This window comes from Gambusia affinis, linkage group LG07, assembly GCF_019740435.1.
Source record: "Gambusia affinis linkage group LG07, SWU_Gaff_1.0, whole genome shotgun sequence".
Classification (NCBI taxonomy): Eukaryota; Metazoa; Chordata; class Actinopteri; order Cyprinodontiformes; family Poeciliidae; genus Gambusia; species Gambusia affinis.
In genome coordinates, this window is record NC_057874.1 from 20,582,020 (window position 1) to 20,597,053 (window position 15,034).

Sequence of the window (15,034 nt, forward strand, 5' to 3'; positions counted from 1 at the left end):
TCTACTGAAGGCCCCAATAATTTGCGTGAGTTTCTGTGTCAGCAAATAAAACTAATATAAACTAAAATCTCAGGAGGAGAAATCAGAAAAGTTTGTCCCAAGATCTGAAATAACTCGACCTTTGAAAAACATTTCTCACTTCACCCATAAACACCTCACTCTCATGATCTAAACTGAATCCTGGTCCTCATAGAGGGATCCATATGAGAGAACTCAAACACACACACACACACCCACGCACACGTTTATTGAGCTTTCTCTTTCAGCCCCCTTCAGCTTGAGCTCCTGGCAGGCTGTCTGGTTGAGGCCCATAGCAAAGGGAGCTGTTTTCTCTGGCTGGAGAGCATTTTGTGTGTGTATGTGTGTGTGAGTCCGCGGGCCCCAGACAGGAAGGAAGAGAGTGGGCCCAGCAGCACAGCTCCAGAATTCCGGTTTTATTTTCTTCTTTTTCCATCAGTGCAGAGGCAGCGTCAGGTCTTAAAGGAACAGTTGTTAATGTTTTCTTCATGTCGTTCTCTCACATCTGATTCCCCGCCCGCCTCTCTTCTAGTCATCCAGACTCACCAACCAACTGCACATTATTACCTCTTGAAAAAATAATAAATGAAAATAAGATGGATTGTTCAAGCTTAACTCAGAGAACACTTTTACTTCATGACCAAAACTGTAGCTTTGGCTCATTTGAGGCTTCTAATAATAAAATTACTGCTCTGGGTCTAAAACATAAGGATTTTTGGATTCAAAAACACCTTTAGTGTCTTTTTGTGCTTTGCAAAATATAATTTGACAGATTCTGGCAAAGCAAGGGTTGGAAATTACTCGCTAGAATCACCTGATGACACAGTTCACAGCTCATGATCTTAACATCTCTTCTAGGGACAATTAAAGCAGGAAAGTCAACCTCCGTCCAGTAACTGTTGCGGCTCAGAGGACCGCAGCAGTAAAACGTAACCCGACTTCATTAATCTGGTTCAGAAGACACATTTTCTTTGACTCAGCACACAAACAGCCCTCACTGTTACGAAACAAGACCCAGAACCTCCTAATTTAGGTTGAGAATGTAAAACATTTATTTTGAGAGGAAACAAAAACAATTACTTCAGAGAATAAATGGTTGAGGCACAGAAAGACAGAAAATAAAACAAAATTAGATTAGATTTTCTGAAGAAAAGTCGAACTATAAAGGAATTGAAAATGTTCTTACCGTCAACAATTCTTAACAGAAAATAAACAAATTCTTTAATTTCTCCAGGATTTTTCCGGCCCCATCGGTAATGCTTAAGCCCAAAACTAAGAAAATTAAAATGTAAACAAAAGTTTAAAGGAGCTTCCCAAAAATACATTAAGGCCTCCAATATCTTGTAATTGTGGGTTTGTTTTTTTCTTTACGACGGTAAGAAAAATCTAAACCATTATCAGAAAAATGAAAGGCACTGCATTGTCTCTTTAATTGTTGCTACGTTTAATTATTTACTAAGTTGCGATAATGGCTTATTTCTTTCTATGCATGCATGTTGCGACTGAAGTTTGAGCATTTAATCTCAGTCTTTGCTAGGTAATTTGAAATGCAAACGCTAAAGAGAATCATAAAGGTTGACTACAGGCAGTCGTTCTCCACACACACGCATTATATGCACGTATAGATGGGGACAAGGCCTTTGTCAGCAGAAAACAGTCTGCACACTCAGCACTGCTGTGGGGGAACTTCTCTAATATTCAACTCTTTCACCTCTGATATCTGTGTGTGAAATAACCTGTGCATCAGCAGGAAAGCTCAGAAAGCATTTGTTTGGTTATGCAGCTTGTTTGACTGCAATTGTATGCCGGCGTTTTTTTGTGTGCTGCCTTTGCAGCATTAGCTTAAGTCTTTTTTTTTTTTTTTTCGTAATCATCAACAGTGTTGATTTGGCCACCTTCTTCCTTCGTCTCGATTTTGGAGATGCAGTCCAATCTCCATCTGGTTCTCCAAACACTCCTTGAGCTTGTCCTCCGTCAGTGTCAGCCGCTGCTCGAGGATCGAAACCGTCTGGGTGGAGAAAGGCGGGGACCAGAGAGGGTACAGATGGGTGTTAGAGAGGGGTCGCACAGAATCAGAGTGAGGGTAATGACTTTATAATGATAATGCAGACACGTGTTCGAAACAGAGATTCTGCCTGCTAGATCAGCTTTCTGTTTTTTTATTTATTTATTTTTAAATCTGCTGCTTTAGATGGCAATGCAAGAGTCTCTGTTGTCGGTATGCAGCTCGTCTTGCTTTGCGCACAGACGACACAAGAAAGTTGTTTTCCGATCCAGGGCCGACATGTGTGGGTAGTGAGATCACAGTAAAACATACTTTTCCTTCTCAGCATCATCCAACACTGACAGCATTTGTTGTGTGTTTGTGCTTCTGCGTTTCAGCACAGGGCTATCTGAACATGTTTATTAAAGGAACCACCAGGTCCTATTTCCAGAGAAGACAGCATCTAGTGAAACAAAGTCCTAGTTTTAAGTCCTTTCAACATTTACTTATATTTTTCAGTTTTTAAAAGCCTTAAAGTGGCAGTATTATGTATTTTCCAGGCACGTAACGCCATTTTGTAGCTCAATTAAATAGCTATCTTACCTTCAGTTGATATAAAAATGCTGTACATATCAAACAAGACATTAAAAAAATTTGACGTCACAATTTGATGCCTTGAAATTGGCCCTGCGTCTCTTTAAGAGTAATAGTTCATATGATAATCTAAGCAAAGGCATCGTTCTATCAGGTGTTTGCTACTTGCTGCTGTCGCTAGTCTGGAGGAGCTGATTGGGTCGTAGGGGAGGAATGCTCCTCAGTACAAATTAATATAATCAGATCATGATTTTATGATATGCAGACAAATCTCCAGTTGTCTGAGATCTTAACTTGGCGTCATGTCAATTCAGTCTGACCATGGATGGATGCTTTTGTTTTAGTTTATGCAAAATTCAGACACTACAGTTTGAATGTTGTGCATTATGAGAGGATTCGGCATACTTGAGTTGTAAGAAGAGGTCATTTGAGATCTGTTGTCCTGATATCTCAAACGAGTCACTCTATTGTTCTCTAAACTCAACAAGACATTTTGGTCCAGTGTATTTCAGTAAGCTGTCTTCACCATCAACCTGAGTTGCTGTCATTTGTTTGGCTGAGCTATTTCTGGTAACAGCCAAATGAACTGGTGCACCACACAAACTGGCTAGAGTATCGATTTAATAAAAATGTAGTAAAAAGGGAATACAGTTAGCTTAACTCTCTCTAAGAAACAAGTGTCAATCATCCTTTTTCCATTTTTGACCTACAGTAACTTATTTTCTGACCTAATGTTGCCTTTTGGTGAACACAGTGGTAAATTTAACCAGACAAATGAAGATGTTCAGGTTTGGGGCAACAGAAACATCCAAGTATGTCAGCATGTCTTGACCTGAAAATCTTCAATATGTTATTTCCTGCGCCAGCAAGAGTAATTTAGACATTCCTCATTTCTGGAAAGCGGCAAAGATGAGTCACTTCCTATGCAATTACCAAGCAGCCGAGTGGGGAGAAACACAACAACAAAAATCTTGTATCATGACTAAATATTTAGCCACGACGTAGTGTAGTAATCCTCGCCTTTTCACGATGTTAATGGCTTTGGATTAAATCCCATGCTATTAAATTTGCCTAATTTTCCTTCTCTGTTCTTTAGAGATGGCGTTCCAGGTTTCTATAATAATTACACTCATTTATAGGTAGGTTTCAGGAAAAAAAAAAACAACAACATAGGGGTTTTCCACTAAACCAATTCCAGTAGCAGATGTTAGAGCTGGTTCTCAACTGGTTTCATAAAGTTAGTGAGGAATTGGTTTTGTTTCCACAACCAGAGGGCATTATCATGTCATTATGTAACTCGAGACATGTCTTTCAGTGAAAGTGGGATCTGGCCTCTGTATTCTAACTTTCTGTCAAAAATAACAGTGCAGAAGAAGAGTTCATCACCATGAAATGTCCTTTTCTATAGCCTCCAATCTGTTTTTATAAGTTACATAAACAGGAGTAGGTCAAGAGAGGAAATATTTTAATCTCTTTAAAAGAGAAAACAGCAACATTAGCTAATGATTTGTGTTTATAATTATAGCTGGAAATAGTATTTAAAAGTGCTCCATCATTCTGGTGCAAGAAATCCATTGGTTTTTATAAATACGTTATAGATTGTCTGGGTAAAAATCTACAAACAAGTTAGTCTTGTGTACCTTCCAGTAATCTCTATATTTAGCTGCAAAAGTAAGTTTCAAAACAGAAACATTACTGAAATGTACAACTAAGTTGCATTAAATAACAAATACATTGTTCAGATACTGATTGTCTATGGCATAGGCTTACATAGAAATCAATATTTCAAATATTGCATCTTTACATTCCTTTGTAATTGCAATATTGCAAATCACAGCAGTGATAAGAAGCTGATACAATGTGCAGCCCTAGATGGAATTAACATGTAATAAAGATCTCAGAAAATGTTGTTGAAACCAAAATATGATCAAACAATGCAACATTACCACAACAGAGCGATGGATTCAACTTTGAGTGGGCGAGATAAATTTTCATTCAGTTTGTTCAAAAAGATAACATCTCCTGTTATTTCACCCTTTTTTTTAAAAAACTTTCTGTCACTCTGCCTGTCTCCATTTTCAGAATCAATACCAGCTTGTTCATCTGCTCGACCTGCAGCAGCTCTCCATTCCCCAACACAGCCAGGGATTGGTGTCTGTGTCTGCGACTCTGCATCTGCATGTGTCCCCGAGGCACCAGCAACAATATACAGCCCTATGGTTTTCATCTGGAGTGGAAACCAAATCTTTATGCTCCTAAAAATAGAATGAGCTGTTGCCCTCAGCATTGCTGCCCTCTGGTAGAAAGTCGCATAACTTTGGGATGACGAAAGTTACAATAGTCTGAAAGTCAGAGTAAAGAAATCTGGTAATGGTGATACATGAGGGGAGAGCAACCCTTTCATCTATGTGTGGCAAGATGAGAACATTACATGTCAAAACAAAGAGATAAAGAAACCAAAAAAACTAAAGAGAACAAAACCGAGAAACAAATATAAAAACTTTGTTTCTGGTCAACCAAAGAAAAAAGGAAGGCTCTTAATGAACTAAGTAGTTTTGGCCTGGAACTCGGTGTTGAAGAAAAAGAAGTGATCATGTGTCTCACCTTTTTATGAAATGTTCATTTATTAGCAAAACATGCATGTCTATATCCAAATAAATAAGTCTATTAGGACCATCAAGACTTCACTGATAAAAAAAGAAAAAACAATGTTATGCAGGTTTACCAAGGATGTAATTACTTGGTAACAAATTTGGGTTCTAATCTTTTATTTATTTATATTTTTAAGATGACCAGACTAAATTTCAACTCCTGATGGCCGCTTAATATCAACAACACAGCAACATAGATTCCCCAAATGAGTTTGTCAACAAGTCTGCTAGGTGGACATAGTTTAGAGAAGTTGTTAAAAATAACAAAACTTTGAGGTCAGTGGGCAGTTTTGCTGATCTAAAGAGTCTGGGTTTTCCAAACTAATTTGTGAATTGGCTGCTGCAGATCCAAGTGTGTTGCTCTCATGTGATCTCCTCTATGCACTTTGCTCAGATATCTGTCACCGTCTGAGAGACCACAGCCAATCAACTCAAAGAAGTTTGTGATGTTTATGAAGCAGCAAAAAAAACTTTATCGTTAATTTCTCTTTGCAAACTCCACTGAAACCTAATTATCAAGGTTTCAATTCAAAACATTGCTTGAACATAACTAAATTAGACTAGGACTTCAGCAACTGCTTGGTAATTAGAAAAAAACCCATTATAATAGAAAAATGCCAGTTTGTTGAAAACTATATTTGTATTTGCCGAGTCAGAGAAAGGTTTACAAAGTCAAGACAAGGATATGGAAGTATCTGAAAGTTTCAGCGAGTAAAATTTAAGACTTTGTTATTGAGATGGTTTACCACTTCAGAGCACTTCCTCCTTCATTACCGGTTTGTTAATCCTGCTTAAGTCCATTTTAATAGTTAAGAGTTGAATCTTTGACCTGTGTGCATTATTTAAATCGGAATTATGGTATTGTTAAAAACTTATACTGACTTTTCTTTAAACAACTTAAATATATTTGTTAAATTATTGTGGTGTTTCTCAGCTCTGACGTGAGGGTCTGATGCCTTTACACACAGATTAATTAACTTACCTTTTACTAAGTATACAGTAGGGGTGTAACTATTGTACAAGGTTTTGTGACATCAAAACATTACAATATTTCTCATTAAGGTAACTGATTTTTCAAGCAATAGACAGTCACGGGCAGCCCAATTCAATGTTTCTAAGACTGGTTCTCAGCGGCGTAATGAGAAACATTGTTGTGATGAAGTGGTGAAAGCAAAGCGTTGGAAAGAGAAGGAGCTTCTTAAAGAGACAGAAGGGATTTTAAGGCATCAAATTACATAGTCAAATCACTTTTAAGCTATGTTTGATACAGCGTTTTTGGAAATGCCACTATGTGACTGGAAAATACATAATATACCTTTAAAAACCAAAAATAAGGTATTTTCAGAAGTTTGTGAAAAAAGACCCAAGTGGATAAATTCATCATAAATTGGCTTCCTTTGAAAAATATCAACAACCACACGCATTTAGGGCAGAACTAAATTAAATCCAAGACCTATGATGGAAAATCTCCACATACAGAGGATTCACTGTCTAGAAAAAGAAAAGTCACTGGTGAGTGCATTAAATAAAAGATATTTAAGGATTAACTTTGGTGGGAGGCCTGTCCCTTGCCAGTAGGTAGCTGTTATTATTGAACCATGAAGTGCAAAATAATAAAAACCTGCAGGAAAAAATCTAATCAAAATCAGGACATGCAAAGAGGTGTGAGGCCAAAGCAAGAGCAGAGCTTTATTACCATTAATCTGATTAACCAGCTTCAACTATTACTTTTTAAAATTCTGTTGACAAAAAGTCAAAATCTGCCGTGTCCTTCGATGTTTGAAGCAAGAGTCTAAAATGTCCTCCATCTCTTATTTGTCGTTTTTAGTGATCGCACATCACTAAAAACCACTTATGGGTGTAACAAAAACCTGTGTGGTGCTTAAAAGAACACAAATTGATAAGAAGCAGAGCTTTTAGGGCTTAAAGTGGTTGCTGTCCTTTTCTGTTTTGTTCGATAATCTATTTTTAGTGCTGCAGGCTCAGGCTTCACACTGTGCCTTGCCTTCACCAGACGCTCACACTGAGAGTGGAGGCTAACTAGACACACTGGCACAGTGAGTCAGTGCAGAAAAAAAACAAAAAGATTTCTGTGTGAAGTGAGGTGAGTTAGCAATTATGGGACTATTATAAAGGGACGATTACAGAAACCTTAACAACGCCAGCTTGGGGTGGAGCAAAAAGTAAAAGTAGAAATGTATATTTCTGTTTTCTCTTTTTCCTTGCTTAGTTTTCCAAAAGGCAGCTACAGCTGGTGTGAGGCACAACCACATGTTTGTCAGTACAGATCAGCACATCTTCTGCTTACCTGAGTGAGAACGTCCAGTTGACCTATGATGTGCTCCAGGGTGTTGGCTAAACTGGAGGGAACCCTTCCATCCGAAGTATCAGACAGGCCTTTATCCTGGTCTGCAGGTCGTTGTGAACCCTGAGTCTGCTGGGTGGAGGGTGAACTGGTGGCGGCGTCTCTGTGGGCATGGGAGTGAGTCCCTCGACTGTGGCCGTCACTATGGCCGAAACTAAGAGTGCGAGCCGTAGTTTGAGTGTTTGGTCTGTTAAGGTGCTCTACTCTTTCGAATGTCTGGAAAGAAAGCAACAGGACAGAAGTTGGACAGTAAATCTAACTGGATTTGATCATGACAGGAAAACTATAAACAGGGAATTTACCACACAGTCAGCTGGGGACAGGAATTGACTCTGACAGCAAAAATTTCACTCATCAGTCAGTGAATCCACAACAAATAAAATATCTATTTGTGCTAGTAAAGCCAGGTAACCCTTACAATCACATGTGATTTTACCATGAAACGTTATAATGACAAAAGTATATAATGACAAATTTGCCAACCAGTTTAAATGAACCAGAAAGAGTGGTGAAAAAACCCAGTCAGAATTGTCCCAACCCCTTTGTTCATGTAGAAATTTTGCCTGACTTCATTGTGCTGTGCTCTTAATTGAGTATTAATGTTTTAACACTTAAGATGTAAAAGAAAATGTATAAAAAAATATGAATAAAATTATGGAAAATTTCAAATAGAGGCCAAAGTCAGAAGTTGTTGACTCTTGCTTCAGCATATACACACACACACACACACACACAGAGTCAGTCCTCCTATGTTGTGAATAATTTTTATTTCCTATGTTGTGATTAAAGTTTACGCGACTAAAACTATATCTATATGTTCCTTCATATGTCTCTGTTTCTGTAGGTGTCTGTCTGCTGGGGTATCACTCATACATATCAGCAAGGGAGACAACAATTGTGTTACTCATCCCCACGCAGCAAGAAACCTATTCTCGCTCAGTGAAACACGACGTCAAACTGTGCTTCTTCTAAATGAATCCAGATGAACAGAACCGCCAGGCGCCTTTCGGTTCATCACTAGCAGGAAAAAATACTCATTGCCAGAGGAAAAGTGGGGAGGCATTTTTCTTGAAATAGCATGTTATCTGTTTCACAGGAGCTGACTCCTTAAAATTCTCCAAATCAATAAAAATTCAATGTCGTGTCATTAATACTATCTGAAAAAGACACACAATCAGCAGAACTTAACAAGAATCTTTTGTTAATCTGCTACCATGTGAAGCAATATCTTCATAGCTAATAAAACAAATTTAATAAACTGTTACACAGAATTCATCACATAAACAAAGAAAAAAGAGGCTATAAAAGTTTCAAAATCAATGATGCAATGGAGAAGAAACATCAAGTGAGTAATAATTATTTTTAATTGGACTTTCATTTTGTAAAACACATTTCAGTAAGATAAATAGTAATTTTAAGTCTAATATGAAATCCTTAAAAATGCTTCGTTAAGGGAAAAAAAACAAGACATTTTACTTTCCTATGAAGGATTAGTTCAAATAATAAAATATATTGTAAGAAAATTGTTTCCAGCGACGGGTGATTTAATTTTATTTGAACATATTCAAGCTAAACTCAGCCAGTTTGATATGTTAAATCAAACCAACTAATGTAAGTTCTAGGGAAACTATGTTACAACAGTTTGCCTGTTTGTTTGTCTGTGCATGTATGCACAAACAGTAAATACTCTTCTAATGAATCACTTGAAGTGGAAAAACCAACAAAGAACATTTCCTTAGACCTAAATTAAACCCTGACACAGTCAGCTGTCGCTACCCCATAGAAAACCAGTCATCACAGACATGTTCACACAGAGTAGATTACTTAACTGTTCGTTCCAAGCGTAAAAACGAAACCTTCGCTGTCTGCAACAGCAGCTGCTTCCACCATCACTTTCTGTCTCAACAGGACTATAATACCGCCTAAAGTCAATTTAAACATTTTTTTTATAAAATATTACAGTGCTTCTTTTTGCATCCTCCACTTTCATTAACAATCAAACACACAAGTCTAACCTATATCAAAAAGATATATCACAGATTTGAAGTGGGACTCCACGACACCTTGAGCACTTAATATCTAACATGCAGTAGATAACAATCTCAGTGTCTTCACACTGATGGCAGATTAGTTTTCGACCCAAACTGTGACTTTCAAAGCATTTCATGTAAACACTACATTATAAACCTTTACACTTGTAAATATTTTTAGATTTACATTTAACACTTTCTTTTGCCTCTTTAAATGATAATGCTGTTAGTGATCATTTTTCCAGATAAGTTTTGAGGATGAATCAATTTATGTTATCATTTAAATCTGAACCACACTTTCTGGATGTTCTCGATAAATTTAATTCAGCAGTAATATTAGTTTTCAGTTGGAGATCTAATACTAGTTAGTAGTTAGTATTAGTACTAACTAGTACTGAGTAAATGTATATACTTCCTATAAACATATACTTCCTATAAGTTTATTAGGAAGTAAAAAAATGCTATTCATCAAAATAGGTAATATCTTACCAACACCACAATTTTACTTAATGTGATCATTTTTCAAGAGAAACCATTAAAATTTTTTCAAATTCTTGAATTGAAAGATACAGAATAACATCCTGCATTACTCCGCGTTAGACACCAGCTTCTGGATTTAATATTCTTGGGTTTGGTGCCATAACTACCTTTTTTTTTTTTCAAATACTACCCAACACTTTTATTCGCGTTTATGGTGACAACTCTAGTGTCGGGTTGTCTTCTGAAATCGAGATATGCTTGTTGTCAATAGCTCCCGAGATTCAGCTTCCTCAAAGACAGCATCGCATTCTCCTGACAGTAAATTGAATGCATCTTGCCCTCAACATGTCTCCAGTGACTAACAGAGCAAAGCAGCCCCAGAGCATCACTGAGGCACCACCACACTTCACTGTAGGCAGGGCGTTCTTTTCAGAGTACACTCCAATCTGGCTCCTCAAGACCTGCCAATGATCCAAAGGCTCACAAAGTTCCAGAGTTAATTAATAGCTCCACAGCACAGAATCCCTCAAAACGATATAAATACACCTCTTGGCTTTATTTATATAGTTGTGCACAAATTGAAGTGGACTTTTAATGTTCTTTTAGGTCAAGCACAGAGCCCTTCAGCATGCAGTATGTGCTTCACTGTGAAAACTGTAACTTCAGTGTTAGCTGCCACCAAAGCTTCCTGTAGGTTTTGCGGTCCATCAAGGGTTTTTAACCACCTGACTCTTCAGTGGCAACCATTCATTTCTGAAAATCCTTTTCCTTAAATGTGAGCTTTTATGCTTTCTTGAAAAGGTTAGGACAGGTGTACAGACTATGCAAAACATATTCATTACATTTTTGTTCTTAGATAATGAGATCTTTGTCTGGTCAGCTCTGCCTATATTGAGCTCATTTCAGAATGAGCTGTTTTAAGGCCTCTTGTCACTTTGAATTCAAATAAGCTGCTGCCGGCCACACACCCTAGCTCAACATGTACACTCAGAAAGGAGTGTACATTGGGAGTGTTGTTCTTTTCCAATCTGTCTATTGCAAACACCTGAACATGTTTTCAGATATTTTGATAATAAATCTAATATGCTGTAGGAGTAAAAAAATTGGGTTCAACTGTACATCCATGCTAAAAGTCCAGGGGAATATTATTATATTCTACTTGAGTTCCAAATAAAGTATTTTTTTTTTTTTTGGTTTAATGACTATGGAAAGTGTCAGTTTCCATCTTCTCCTATTAGACAAGATTTTTCTTTTGATCAAACAGGAAAAGCTGGTAGGCGTGTGCGCAAGTATAAATGCACTTCATAATATCACCCCTGAATGAAGACAAACATTTTCACCAGCTGCTCAACTCAGTTAATTACAGCTGAGCAAACATTTTATGAAAGACTGTCAGCGAGGCTCTTTCTTTATTTAATGAAGCTGCTTGTGGTTCAGGAACTAACGATGGTAAAAGATTCAATAAGGGATGGAGTATCTCACATCTCTCTCTCCCTGTTCCTTTAAACTCTTCCTGCTGTTATTTCCTTCCTTCTTTGTTATAATTTCTCTTTGACTGTTCATCCTTTAACATGTATAAACCATTGCCAGCTCTGGTTTCTCATGATGTTGCATGACTTATTCATGCAACACAAAAAGTGTTGCACAAACCTACCTGCTCACATGCTCCCCCTGCTTACCTCTACTCCCCCTCTGCCAGAACAACACTGTTGCTCCTTCCCTTCACCAGACCATTATTTTACCTCCACTGTTATCCTGTCTTCAACAGTCCCTCATCACAAATCCTGCCTCTCTCTTTACCTCCTGCTGTCAAATGCATTCGACTCCTGCTGTCAAAATCATACCACCTGCCTTTTCTGTGTCTGCACCTTGAAGCTACACAGCACAAAAAAACTGCACCGAACTGATCAGTATATCTGTACTATTATACTGCTGCACAATGCTTTTGAGGGGAAAAAAATAAAATAACCCTACACAAAATAAGGGTTAAGTGGACGAATTTCCACTCTATCTATTCCAGGTCCTAAAGCTGAACGCTGTGGTGGTTCTTATGTGTGTGTGTGTGTGTTGAGCCGTGGAGAGAAGCCTGCTCAGAGAGCACTGCTCGTATGTCAGCACACGTGAGCGAGAGGAAGACCCAGATGTGGAGCTGGAGATGGAGGGGAAAAAAGGAAGGGAGGGCTGGAGCCAATGTGATCAGAAGGAGCTGATCTGCCTGTCAGCAATGGCTGGCACTCGCACACATCAATGCATGCATGTTCTCATGAAAAAAAGCTGAGACAAATTAAGATTTGCTGCAGCTGTAGCGAGGAGAGAAAGATGACCAGAATCAGCCAAATGCTTTCTCAGTCTGTAGCTGAACAGACTTTGTTTTGAATCTGGTTTGTTGTTTTCAACAAATGGACTTTTGTGTTTCTGGTAAAGTGACCATAAATTACACATGTACCTGCAATGTTACATCAATCAAAGTGATGTATGAGCACATAAAACCCTTTTAATTTCATTTAGAGAGAACAGAAGATGAAGTTAGCTTCTTTTGGGAACTAAAAAGTCTATTGTGTCATTTGTCAACTCCTGGAAAATCTGGGATTTCATTTTTATTATACTGATAACACTGGAGTTGCAGAATAAAAACATCTATGAGTTATTGAATGCACAAGTATTTTATTAAGTTAGAGTATCAACCAAACAAAAAAGTAAAATAAATGAATAAGTCGTATAAGACGTTATGTTCAATAGATTATGGGTTCCAATGAGGCTCATTTGTCAGATACAAATACTATTTGGAAATAACCTTTAAGCAGGTATAAACATATTTTTCACTATATCCACATTTCTGATTTAAAGATTTTTTTTATTGGTCTTGTGTAATCTTCAGTATCTCACAAAATTTGACAAATTACTGTACACAATTATTTAAAGACATCATCCTCACTGCTTAACAATAACTCAGACTAAATTTTCTTGTTTTAGGTCAATTAGAACTACTAATCAACTTAAATTTTCCAAATTACCAAAAAATAGTTAGAGGAGTTCGATTTATTTGTTTTATTTACTTTCTTGAAATTCAGTAAGCTTCCGTACACCAAAAATACTATTCCTTTAAACAATTTTTGGAAAGCCTAGACGATGAAGTAATCAGTTTGTATGTTTCTGACTGGTTATTTCACAACACTAATGTTAATTGGAGGGACACCTGTGGATGTACGTTACACCTAATGCTCTCTTGTGTGACGTCATGGAAAAATCTAAAGAAAGTAGCCAAGACATCAAGAGAACTGTGGACCTCAACATGTCTGGTTCATCCTTGTACAACGCTCAGAAGCATGCTGGTAAACAAAGTGATGTTTTTATGAAGACCATGGAAACGTCCAAGAGTCATACTGTTCAGGAAGAAACAGTATATTTACACTGCTAAAAGATCACAGTTCTGTATTAAAAATTATTTTGGCAATATTTATAATTTCTGAAAAAGTGAATGGAGGAGGCTTACAAGTTCATTGAAAGACTTAAAATAAATCTTCTGCATTCTACATTTTTACATTTAAAACATTTAAAGAAATAAAGCTTTTTCATAAAATTTAAGTTTGAAATACTCCTACAAGCTGATGATCACACACCATTGTTAAAATAAAGGCCCCTTGTACACATCTTCAGTCTGTACAATGTTTTATTAGAAAAAGTTATAAAACATGACTTTGTTATACTAGATTTCTTCTTCATGTTTAAACTTGTTGACACATCAGTCATAGAAGTCTTTTCTGTTCTTCCTCTAAGCCAAGAAATGACTGGCAATATTCGAGAAAAAGGAGCATCATTAACGATAAATTCTGAATGAATAAATTATACATAAAAGACAAATGTAGGCAGCTTTTGGCCTCTAGGCTGAGCTCACTCTGTTACTACAACTACTCAGCCAAGGGGTGTCACTGAATCCATGAAGAAAAATTTAATAAATGTCACTTTTCTAAACTATTTAAGTTTAAAGAATACAGTCTGTCTTCATGATCCTTTGCCTTATTAACATCTCTTCTAGTATAATCACTGACCTTATTGGCATCAAACATTCTTTAGAGCTTCAGTTATCAATATTTCTGTAATCGCAGATGTTTATGAGCACCTAAGATCAACTGAACTTTTTTTTTTTTTGATTCCTGAAAAAGTTTCAAAAATCCCTCTGAGGAAAGACAAGTGTAGTTGCACTTTACTGTTGCACTTAGGGTTACAGATACGCAAACAATGTCCTGATACAAGACTGTTTTATTAAAGCATAAAGCAGGTTAATAAATAGGAATCTTATGTTGCACTCAATTTTCCACTTAAGTTGAAATTTAAATCTAGAAGTTTCATCACAGCTGAGTGGAGCCCATAGTTGGAAGGTGTAAAATCTGTAGCATTTGGTAATTGTGCAAGCAAGTATGTAGAATATAAACAAAATATTTCTCTCTTTTTTTCCCTTAAAACACTAAGGGAACCAGTTCACAACTAAAGGCTGAACAGAACTGTGTGATAGAACATGTTCAGGTAGAAAACATAAGATAAAAAAAACAGGTTTAATTATAGATTTTAACACAAAAGTGGTTATTTCTATTAATAAGTATTAAAAATCTGATTTTAGTGGGGATTGTGCAGAAAGTGTGTCCAAATGCGTGCATTCTTCTCTACTTTTACATTCTCATTTACTAGAAGCTTTTGTTTGTATTGAATGATTCTTAGGTTTAAGGTCTAAAGGAAATGTTTCCTTTAGTGTACAGTATTTTTATTCCTTATTCTGTTTTTATATCTTTGTGTGAGTCTATTTGCTGTAAATGCCTGTCACGTTGCTGCTTTGCGTAGAAGTTTCTCCATATCCTTTATTTTGGGACAATAAAGGATATTTCTTTTCTAGTTTATTCTATTTACACGTCAAAAG

At 36.9% G+C, this 15,034-nt stretch overlaps 1 protein-coding gene across 1 annotated transcript in view; it reads right to left on the minus strand.

The window, feature by feature from the left end:
• Positions 1-882: 882 nt before the first annotated feature.
• Positions 883-15,034, minus strand: part of poc1a (POC1 centriolar protein A) — a 28,522-nt gene continuing 14,370 nt past the window's right edge. The window contains exons 10-11 of the mRNA XM_044122228.1: positions 7,556-7,828; positions 883-2,026 (exon numbers count right to left, since the gene is read on the minus strand). Of these exons, the coding sequence (XP_043978163.1) occupies positions 1,892-2,026; positions 7,556-7,828 (408 nt within the window). The 3' untranslated portion in view covers positions 883-1,891. The remainder of the gene's footprint in view (positions 2,027-7,555; positions 7,829-15,034) is intronic.